Source organism: Sinocyclocheilus grahami, unplaced genomic scaffold, assembly GCF_001515645.1.
Source record: "Sinocyclocheilus grahami isolate Dianchi unplaced genomic scaffold, SAMN03320097.WGS_v1.1 scaffold1301.1, whole genome shotgun sequence".
Taxonomy (NCBI): domain Eukaryota; kingdom Metazoa; phylum Chordata; class Actinopteri; order Cypriniformes; family Cyprinidae; genus Sinocyclocheilus; species Sinocyclocheilus grahami.
In genome coordinates, this window is record NW_015506480.1 from 112,955 (window position 1) to 125,215 (window position 12,261).

Here is a 12,261-nt window from a genome sequence, read left to right on the forward strand (position 1 = left end):
ATGTGTGAAAAACTTGTTGCATCTTTCCCAATAAGACTCATGGCTGTATTAGATCAAAAGGGTGCTTCTACTAAATACTGAGCAAAGGGTCTGAATACTTAGGACCATGTGATATTTCAGTTTTTCTTTTTTAATAAATCTGCAAAAATGTCAACAATTCTGTGTTTTTCTGTCAATATGGGGTGCTGTGTGTACATTAATGAGGAAAAATTTTTTACTTAAATGAATTTCGCAAATGGCTGCAATATAACAAAGAGTGAAAAATTTAAGGGGGTCTGAATACTTTCCGAACCCACTGTATGTAGATCAGTGGTTCTAATTGAACGTACAGTTGTGTATTCACCTATGTTGAATGGTAAGACAGTGAAACATTGTGTTATCAACATTAATTCAGTTAGCAAAATCAACACCTATTTCAATGTTAATTCAACGAAAGACCTTAATTCACCCATACATGGTATGACAGTGAAAAAACGTTGCAATTTCAATGGTGAAACAATGTCACAAAATCAATGCTGATCCAATTTGCAAAATCAAAACATAATTCAATGTTGATTCAACCATGGTACCAGATGTTGATTCAATGGTGAATCAGCATTGAAATGCCGGCTGGGTTGGCATTACATTGGATGATCATCTCAATTTTAATCAGCATATTCTAAGTATCTACAAGTGCTGTCAACAGAGACTTACAGTTCTCCGTAAACTTAAGCACTTGTCTGTTCAGCCTCGTCTCCTTCTTCTCCAGTATCGAAGTATTATTGAGCCAGTTCTTATGTATGGTGCCATTTGTTTCTTACATATGCTTACGGTTGTTAATAAGAGCAAACTTTTAAAGGTAACTTATTTGGCTAGTAAAATTATTTGTATTCCTACTGTAAATGATCAGACTATCAGCTGTCTTGGTGCTATATACGCACCCTCTGTGAAAATGAATTTCCTCTCTGAGGACAAATAAATTATCTATCTATCTAAAAAAGGGAGAAAAGAACATATCTATCTATCTATCTATTTCTTTTCTCCCTTTTTTAAACACATAAATCAAATGTTGTGATGGGGTACGAAAATACATTTAATTCAAGATATATTCTCAAAAAACAAGCCATAATATTTACTTGCGAAGCAAACGTGGACTTCAGTATCAACTTAATTTAAATTTTCATTTTCATCTTTAATGGCTTTTTTGTTACCTTCAGGTTAGTGTGGAGGGCAGACTCCGGTGGATAGACTATGAAGTGCCGTAATGTGAAACCGAAGCCCTGAGAGTTCTTCTGCAGCTCCACTGTGCGGGGACCCTTCCATGCCACGCTCTTGCCTGATGCACATTGAGTGTTCTGACTAGATGACAATCCTCCATCTTTGTGGTATTTAGCCTGTCACAAACCAAAATAACATGATAAAAAAGTAATATAAACATCTACAAAACAACTTCAATATTTAAATATGCAGATGACACAGCCATTCTTGCGCTGCTCAATAACAGGGATAATGATTATTTTTTGGAGTATCACCATTCCATAACATACTTTAGTACATGGTGTGATGATAATTTTCTTCACCTTAATATTTCAAAGACTAAAGATCTGGATTTTAGCTCCTCCAAAACACAGATCCGTTCCGGTATTATTATCAATGGAGAGATGGTTGAAAGGGTGGATTATTTTAGATACCTTGGCATTACATTGGATGATCATCTCAATTTTAATCAGCATATTCTAGGTATCTACAAGTGCTGTTAACAGAGACTTACAGTTCTCCTTAAACTTAAGCACTTGTCTGTTCAGCCTCGTCTCCTTCTTCTCTTGTATCAAAGTATTATTGAGCCAGTTCTTATGTATGGTGCCATTTGTTTCTTTCACATGCTTACAGATGTTAATACATTTTTAAGACTTATTAAGACTTTCAAACTTTTAAAGATAACTCATTTGGCTAGTAAGATTATTGGTACCCTAGTGTATAAATAGTATACTTAAGCACAATTTATTCGTATGTACTTTAGTATAACTAAATGTATTTGTGGCACACACTGTAAATTGATATACTTAAAGTCTGTTAAACTAATGTTGTACTAAATGCATTTTAGTTGTGCCAAAGCAGTGCTTAAGTACAACTAAAGTTGTAATAAATATAATTGTCTGTGCTAAAGTGGAACTATTTTAAGTATACTTAAGAACACTTTAAATATCCCTTGTACTTAGACTCCGCGTTAAAAATGTTTATGCTTCATTTACATAGCCTTCCTTATATGGTATTAGCCCATATATGGGTGCATTTGAAAGCTTGGAGTGTCTTCTTTACAAAGAAAGATGCACATAAATCTTGGTTTTAGGATTCATAAAGTAGTAAAATTAAGCTTAGAAATGTATTTGTCCCACACACAAATTTCCGCCTAATGATTGCGAATAATTTTTCCGAAGAATGTGTATTTTATATATTTTTCACAAAACAGTCAAGTTATATATCACAAGAACGTTCTCATTCTCAGGAATTTGACTTTGTAGATTATTTCATTGTGTGACAATCACAGATCGAATGATCTTCAATAGAATCACGTTGTGAAATTTCTCACCTCTAAGCACATTTTTGTATGGGTTACATTCCTACTTGTAGCACTGCTTCAGTCAGCCGCAAACAGCCACAGATATCTATATACTCTATATTATCTTTTAGATTAGGATCTCTTCTTTCAAACATGACCATTTTCACATTTCTGCGTGCTTCCATCGGTGAGATATATAGCGTTTTGTCCAGATGCGCACCAGAAAAAACATGCGCACTTTCTGCCACAGACACGCTCTTCAAATCATAAGCTCTAATGCCAGGCAAGTCTGATCTTTTAGAACTCTGATGAGTCTGTTGATTGCAGTTGGTCAGGTTTTATGACACACTCACGTCGGGCCAATTTTTTAAATTTGACACCTCTGCGTCAACAGCAGGGGAGGGTGGTCGAGGGGGCTGACACGCATCCGGATCCGGGACAGCTCTCCTCGCAGCGTGTTGTTCTTTGGGACTTGTAGTTTCAGACTGGTTTGAGAGCAAAACGGCCACGCGGAAAAGCAAATGCGGCTCGGAGAATATCAATCTATGATAATCATATTACAAGTTGTATATGATGAAGAACGTTCAGCGGCGCCGTGGAGAGGAATGGACACGTGTCTGGTGAGGCTTTATCAGCATGTTTTCTCCGTTTGTGATCTTTGAATCTTTATTTTGAAATGTGATAGCACAGCTAACAATCGGATAAAACTGTTTATTGACAGAAAATATACAGTAAATATACATGGAATCATTACAGCACTGTGTGAATGATAATTTATTTGTTTGTTTCACACTCTGAAGGTCACAGCAGCCACGGCTATCATTTTAGCTCAGCTCTGGTCCAGGGATGCAAAGATGTTGGCAGGAAGAGGTAGTTGGATGCAGGGATGGCTCAGCTGATGAGGTAAGAAGATGCTCTGAATCAGTATACCAATACAGAATGCACATAAATGGAATGATATAAAGCTGGAGGATGTGGATTCTATTTTAGATTGTGATAGACCAGATTTATTTTATAATGTATTCAGTCTTCTGTATCCTGAAAGAATAACACTGGATTGTAGAAAACACAAAATCTGAAATTGGTCCAATTCGCTTATGCCATTTTGTATATTACGGTACTACTTAGAAAAACATAAAAATGAACCATTATTCAATCAATAATCAAGAAAAGTGCTTATGGCACATAGTAAAATAGAATTATTGGGGTAAAGTGTTTTATAAAGCCTGTTTTTGCAAAGGAAACTCAAAATGACATGAATATATGCAAAAAAGGACAATTTTACTCGCTTCACTTATAATGCAATAACTCCTGTTTAGAAGCTGTTATTTGAAAGATTCTTTTTTCTGGTATATTTTGGCGTCTAATGGCATCAAACAACGTAAATTGCAAAGAGCTGGACCTAATAGAACCTGAATTACAGATTTAAAAAAATATATATTTTTTTAAAAATCAAAAAGCGCCTATGTTTTTTTGTGTTTATTGTAATATTTGAAATATATATAATGTTATTTATAAAGAATTACACTCATATTATGAAGTTCAAATGGTTTTCTTTACAATTAAACCATTTTTTTTTTTATTTCCTCCACTGTATGTGTGTAGGGTAAACATTTGAATTTGAGTATGTCAAATTTAGGCAAAAATACCAAAAAACGCACCTGAGCGTAAGTGGGTTTTGAAATGCAGAATTCACTCAGCATAAACATCAGATGTATTTTGCTGACATTACAATTACACTTTAAGAGTGTTAAACATGCATTAATATTATACTAATAACAAACTGAGGTCATACTATCCTTTACTTTTAGTAACTTTAAAACGCACTGCAATGGCATTCAAAGTAAACTTGAAGTATGCTAATAACATCCTTATTGTGTGCTTTTACAGCAAATAATGAATCTTTATAAATTATGGCACAGCTTTACAATTCGTCTTTTACTAACATTCCCAGCATACCAGCTAACTAATTCACCCGGAGAACATCAGTGACACACTGGGGACAGACATTTGAACAATGAATGTAGGAAACACTATGGACTGGATTCGAACCTGAGTCGCTGCGACACAAGCGTACTCGCTTTATTAGATGGCCACCAAAGCAGACATGCGCTGGGAAAAACTGTGATTACTTTGTGTTCTTTTTATACTGTACTAGGGCTGAACGATTAATTGCATTTTCGATAATATAGCGATGTGAAAAACACGATTTTTCAATCGCAGAGGATTACATGCTTACAAGGTTGGGAGTTCAACAAATCAGTCAATATACTGTGATTGTAGTTGTTAAATAAAAATTTAATTCATATCAATTCATGCAACACCTAATTTCATCGCAACATATAGACCTGGCCTAGAGAAAAGAACATTTATGTTTAATCTATCTAATATTGTGTTGGTCATACTATACTATGATTTATAGCTTGTCTTTGTTGAATAATACAGAACATAAAGAGCTTTAAAAAAAAAATTGCATATTAAATCGCAATATTGGAAAAAAAAAATCGCTATTAGATTATTTTCCAAAATCGTTCAGCCCTATACTATACTACTAAGTACTATTACAAGTAAACAGACATTTTCCATCGATGAAAGCACAAATTATATGGATTTAAAGACTGTGAATTGCTGAGTAGTCTTAATGTAAGCGGCACAGTTCCATTCGTTGGTGGAAGAATGTGAACGTGCAGAACTGCTTATGTTTCAGTGAATGCATATGGAGTAAAACCATCCGTAATAATTTGTTTAGTAATTCATAATATTTTAACAGCCCAAAAGGCTGCAGTCCACATTTCAAAGTGCAATGTTGCTGTTGTCTGTACAGGACATTAAAGAACCATTAATGGAGAAAAAAAAAAGTATGTTGGTTCAGGTGCATTGTGTTACGGAAGGAGACTCAGAGGATTAGAAAAATACAAGAGGTGTTCATTTTCAGCAAATGATGCAGATGGTACAGGCAGGTGAGTATTTGAGCTTTATATCAATCTTTAGGGAAGATGAGGAGAGTAACACCATATTTGGATTTCACAGGAGATCGTGGAAGGGAGACAGAGGACTGCACACACCTCAGATGATGAGTACACGGAAAATCTACAGAGCTGATGACTGGGTGACAAGGGAATGGAACACAGGAGAACACACTGGAGGAAACACAGGAGGTAAGTATAACAGGCAGGTAAGTCTTTCAATGTCTCTCACAGATAGCATAGAGAGAGTCCACTTCATTGAAACGAGACCAGACACTGGAGTGAAGTGAGGTTTGTGCTTTTAAAGAGGAGCTGATGATGATTGCAGATTAGTGACAGGTGCGTGTGATCAGTACTCAGGTGATGGTGTTCGCTGTGATTGGGAGGTGGCTGAGCCTGGCCTATCTGTGACACATTGGCGTGTATTTGGAATATACTGTACTAAAATAAACCCTCTGATCAAGTACGAGAATGTCTTTCACCATTTCAAACTAACTAGCCATATGTTGTTTACATCTTTACTTTTGTAACTACTTTCTGTATGTATGTAAAGCTGCTTTGCAACCATGCAAAATTGTGAAAAGCACTAAATGTGAAGTGTGGTTAAATTATTTAAAAATGTAAAGGTGATAATTATAAAAAAATCACTGCATTATTATGAATTATTATTATTATTTGCAACTCAAAACATTTATTTTTATCTATACTATTTTTATACTCAAGTCGAACTCAAATACAGTGTATTAATCATAACAGGTCAACAGAGGATTCAATAAAAAGAAATTACTAAAGTATTACTACAATATTTAACTAATTAAATTGTTTTATTTGCAAATTGCTCATTGCGCTGTAGGCAAAAGTTGCGTTTGGAAATTCTGCCCTTACAGCACCTAGAAGAAACATACTATATGTTTATCTCATTTTCTTTGATTTGCCCCCCAAAAAAAGTCTCATTAAAAAAAATTACACAGCATCATCTTAAAATAATTTCATTATTCTCAGATTTGAAATACATGGTGAGACTTGTGTCTTTAGCTGGAATGAGTTTCTAGACTAAAGGTTTCTTCAGAAAAATGTTCCAAGTCTGCATCACAGATTCCCATAGTGTGCACTTTAGTGAGTTCAGATGTTTAGCAAAAGTACAGCAAAACTGATTGTTGGTAAATTTCACAGCTTGTGAAAGTTAGGTGAGGAGAAACTGAACATACTGTAGCCAATATTTAGGCAGATATTAAAATCATATTATTACAATACTTATTAAGACACTTTTAAGGGGCAAAGGAACAAACAAATATCAATACAAAGAATGTGATATTGTCTTTTGTGCCATAGTCTTAGGTGAGAACTCATACAGCATCCTTAATGATATGACAACATACAGTACAAACAATCCCCACAGACATACATTAAAATGGCCTTTATACAGCTACAGGATCATAGGATGAGTTGCTTCATTCATCCCTTATTTTTGGACTGAGTGAGCATGGACATGTCATTGGGGTTATGAAGTGAGCATCCTCTTTCAAAGGTTTCATCCAGTTGGTTTATATGGGGGTGTGTGTGCACGAGTGTATGTGCGCGTGTGTAGGTCATATTTAAAGGGTTTTTTTGTGCTCAGAGAACACCATCATGAAAATCTCTTTTTTAAAACATGTTGTAGATGGAATTAAGAACCTAGCCAGTGTACTTTCTTAAGGATGAATATATATATTTCATCCTTCCCCAAATGCATTTTAAAAAAGTATAGTATTTTACAAATTAATTTGTAGTGCACTAAGTGTGTGCTAGATGAAAGCATGAAATAACTACATTTAGAATGTATTTTCAGGTAGTATAGACATGCCAATCTATTTTTAGTATACTTATCATGAAATAAATATATTTTAAATACAATTAAGTATATTAATTTTTTCACTAGAGTATTCCTACTCCTAAATGATCAGACTATCGCTTTACAAAAGCTTTACAAAAAACGCTTTTTTTTTTTTAAAACTCCACCTTGTTTGAGGGTACAACCCCTTTAAACAGAGATATTATGGAGGTCTGTGGAATGTCTATTTTGAAAGCAGATGCAAAAATAAACCCCACATGGGGAAGTTAAATGTTTGAAGAAAGGTCAACATTATCATTAAATTTGGAACTTGTGTGTACTGTTAAACATTTTAAAAGTTTAAATACGTTCAGACAGATTTCTTGACTTCATACAGCTACTCAAAGGAGGCCTGTTAAGAGAACTTTTGCTTGGCGCTTCTGCCTGGCCCCTTTCCCCCCTCTGCTCACCCACTTTCTCTTCCTGTGGCTCCATTCCATGGCACCTCACCTTAGCATTCCATCATCGAACACACCAGGCGGTGATGCAGTGCCGGAAAACAACAACAGGAAATTGAAACTCTGAGGCAGGAAGCACACTACCTCCATTAATCATCAAAGGAAACCTCTAAATTCTGAAAGTAATCTTGACTAATAAAGCTTTCCAGCATAGAACCAGTGACCTTGGATACAGTGCACAGACTTCCTAAACATGTTTGATACTTCCCAGAAATATCTCCAGCCCTCTCCAGTTCCGCTAAAGTATGTCAAAGCTTGACTGTCCATCTAACCTCTTTCTCTCTGTTCCTACATATGGACATAACAATGACCTTGGCAGTGACAAATACAATCTAAAAAGCAAGGTTTCTATGTATTATGAAATAGTATGGAAATTGATTTTAGTAATTTCCAGGTCTGGGAAAGTATGGAAAAATATTTGTTTACAGACTATTACCCCTATTCTGTTTTCTAAAAAATTAAATTGAGAATTTCTAAAAAATAAATTTATCATGCAAGCAGAGTGTTTTTCATGAAAGTGTGAAGTATATCATTCAAAATCAGAATTAGTTTGTCCCAAATCATAGTATGTTGAAATGAGTTTCCAAAGGTACCCGGATGGCTTACTATTTCCAGTGGAAATCGAAGTGCAGATCCATGCACACTATAATGGCTAATATTGCCCACATCACATTGTGCATTGGATGAGGATTAAATTAGAACTACAAAAAAAATTACAAAATAAGAACGGTTTAAAAATTGCAAACATGGCGGAAATGTGTAACATTAGGAGTATGACAGCAGAGTTGAGGATCCAAATGCAGGCTTTATTCGTAAACGTGGTCAGACAGGTAGGGTCCAGTACCAGCAAACAATAATATCCCAGGCAAAGACAAAGAGGAATCCGTAAACAGGCAATGGTCAGGGCAGGCAGCAAAACAAACATAAAATCCAGATAAACAGTTCAAGATCCAAAAACACAAGGGCAAGGCAAAGGAAAACATGGACAAGAACATGGAAACTAGAAAACAAAACAGGCTTACAATCAAACAATACTCAGCAATGTGAGTGTGTGTGTGCATCTTAAATAGTCCTCCTGATATGAAACTGGTATTGACTGATGATTAGGTCCTAGGCAGAGGGTATCTGGGAAATGGAGTTCGGGGTGAGTGGTAATGGTAAGGGATGGAGTGCCCTCTAGCAGAATTCATGGGCATTCCATCTGGCAATCATAACAGAGCCCCCCCAAGGAGCAGCTTCCAGAAGCTCCTCAACAGGAACAGACATGAGTCCAGGAAGGAGTTGGAGCAGAGGCGGAACAGGGGGAGTGATGGAGGGCCAGGTCCATGTGGAAGTGGGGGAACTGGGTGCCAGGGCAGAGCCGACAGAGCAGGAAGCCAGGGCGGAGTAGGCAGAGCTGAAGACCACCAGGGCGGAGCGGGCAGAGCTGAAGACCACCAGGGCAGAGCAAAAGACCACCACAGCAGAGCAGATGGTTACGACTAACCCCACAGCAGACCACTTCAGCGCAGCTGATGGTGCAGGAGACCACCAAGATGGCTCAGGCTGGGCTGGAACAGAGAGCACAGAGAGGTTAACAAAGACCTCTGTGGCCGTGACAAGACAATCAGAGGGTTCACAGCCGGCCTCCTTAGCCATGGCTGGAGAGTTCAGAAACGGCCTCTTTGGCCATGATAGGACAAACAGAATTCATAAACGGCCTCCTCAGCCGAAAGTTCGAAAGGCATTAAGTTCATTAACGGCCGTAATGGGACAGTCAGAGAGTTCAGAATCAACATCCTTGGTCAGTATAGGACAAAGATAGAGATCAGGACCGATCTTCTTGGCCGTGATGGGACAGTCACAGAATTCACAGATGGCATCCATGGCTGTGAAAAGGCAGGCAGAGAGTTCATAAATAAGTACCCACGTAGTACTGAAATGGACACCGCCACCACCTCTGGAGGTTCTGGGACTTGAGTGAGCTCTAGAGCAGATTCAAGTAGTGGAGTGTGCTCGGAAGTGGAGTCAGAGACTTGGAGCAGACTCAGGGACTGGAGCAGACTCAGGGACTGAGGAACTGGAGCAGGCTCGAGAGCAGACTCAAGGACAGGAGCAAGTTCGTGAATGGACTCGGGGACTGGAACAGGCTCGGGAATGGATCCGGGAACTAGAGCGGGTGCTACTGCCTCGGGAGGTTCGGCAGAGGAAGCTACCACATCTGGGGAAGCTACGGTGGTGTGTGCGGCCCAAACGCATAGAAAGCGGTGGGTCTGCCACACTAGAAATCAGCCTCAATTGCCTGTAAAATGTGTCTTTTAGTGTCTTCGATTGTGACATTCACATAGGCTGGGAACATCAGAGTGGCATCTGGGATGGCTGAAGGCTGTGGCTTGATATCCATGAGGACTGGAGGCTCTGGAGTGCCGGCCCTGATATGATGAGGTTCAGGCGTGGTAGCCATCTTGGCCGGGGACTCAGTCGTGGCGGCCCTGAAATGAATAGACTCTTGAGTGGTGGCCATGTTGTGAAGAGGCCCTGGCTTGGCAGGAATGACGTGAGCAGACTCTGGCTTGGCAAGCTTGATGGGACAAGACTCTGGAATAGCAGGCTTGATGGGATGAGACTCTAGAACGGCAGCCATTTTGTGGAAAGTCTCTGGGCTGGCAGCCATTTTCTGAAAAGTCTCTGGGCTGAAGGCCATTTTGAGAATAGGTTCAGGTGTGCGAACCATGGAACAAGCAGGTGCAGAAAACACAAAAAACCCTGATGGCCCATGCTCCATGGCCACTGGAGCTTGCCGATGTTGATCCCTCCCAAAATCCCCTGGGGTATTACAGTCCTCCGCTTCTGCCACAGTGAAGGGGGAACCACACAACAGTAGGGCATAATCCAGAAACTGACATAGGGAGCCTCGAGGACCATTATAGATTAATTCAGTTCTTAACAGTTCATATAGTCCATGACAAAATAAATCTATGAGCGCAAAGTCCGGGAAGTCAGAGTGATAAGCAACATCTAGAGAGTCCTGGATATGGTCCTCGAGGCACCTATTACCTTGACGAAGAAGGGCAAATCTTATTGCTGGGTCCATGAATGGTCTGGGTCGTTAAATAAAGCCACTGGGTCTGGGTTTGAGGCTCAGTATTCTGTAACGTTGGAGGAGTGGAAACTGAGTTGAGGATCCAAATGCAGGTTTTATTCATAAATGTGGTCAAACAGGCAGAGTCCAGTCCAAACAATAAAATCCCAGGCAAAGACAAAGAGTAATCTGTAAACAGGCAATGGTCAGGGCAGGCAGCAAAACAATCGTAAAAACCAGATAAACAGTCCAAGATCCAAAACAAGTAGTCAAGGCAAAGGTAAACAAGGAATCATGGGGAGGAACACAGAAACTAGAAAACGTAACATGCTTACAATCAACAAACAATACTCAGCAATGTGAATGTGTGTGTGTGTGTGTGTGCCAGGGTGTGTCGGTGCCACCCACAGTGGCAGCTGGCACACCTAAAAATAGATGCAGAATACTTTTTTTTATAGTCTTAATCTATGGAGGGGGGGGGGGTGTTAAAGAATTGTGTTATAATAACCCCTACAAATACAACTCATTATATACACTATAAACACTGTAAAACAACATGCCTTGATGGACAGCCGGACACAAGGCCCAACGAGGATGAGGATGTTGTTTCCTGCCCTGGCCCGGCATCAACAGGTAGGGTTGCCAACCATTCCGTATAACATGGAATCGTCCCATTTTTAAGGCATCAAAGCGTTCCATATGAAAGCTATATGGAACCATAGGCATAAGAACCATTGAATGAAGGTGGGACAGGACCCACCCACTTTTGAAGACCAATGATATTGGACCCACCCACTTTTACCATCTCTAATTGAATATGTGTACTTTTCAGAGCGTCGTCAGTCAAATCCATTCCACATGACGAATGCCCTTAAAAATGTAAGATGGCGCCGACGCTGATGGCTGCCTCCGTGGCGTGCTCCGCAGTTGTTTTTATGTTTTTGTTAGTTTGTCCTGTATTTAGTTATATCCCTGCAGTCAGTTTCACCAGAGACGAATTGCTGGACATTCGGAAGTACACACCACCCGATATTTCACCGGTTTTCGACTATTCGGATGTTTTGCTGGACATTGTTGTCGGGGGAGCTGCTGCGCTGATCAAGCGCTTCAGGACGCGCAGACGGGGGAAGCGAGCCGGCGCGCTCGTGAAGCTCAGACAACGCGGATTCAGAACGCCGTTGCCAAGCATCCATCTGGCGAACCTCCACTCTCTACCCAACAAAACGGACGAACTCCTTCTGGTCTCCCAGACAAATAAGGATTTTTCAAACTCTGCTGCTCTGTGTTCCATGGAAACCTGGCTGAAAGACGCCATTCCGGACAGTGCGTTGAGTCTCCCGGGCTTTCAGCTGTTTAGAGCAGATTGC

General features: G+C 39.3%; 1 protein-coding gene across 3 annotated transcripts in view; it reads right to left on the bottom strand.

Moving 5' to 3' along the window:
- LOC107568999 (rho GTPase-activating protein 23-like) overlaps positions 1–12,261 on the bottom strand; it is a 133,747-nt gene that overhangs the window by 75,176 nt on the left and 46,310 nt on the right. For all 3 annotated transcript variants that reach the window (XM_016255000.1, XM_016254999.1, XM_016254998.1), the window contains one exon: positions 1,191–1,373. In XM_016255000.1, coding sequence (XP_016110486.1) covers positions 1,191–1,373 — 183 coding nt within the window. The remainder of the gene's footprint in view (positions 1–1,190; positions 1,374–12,261) is intronic.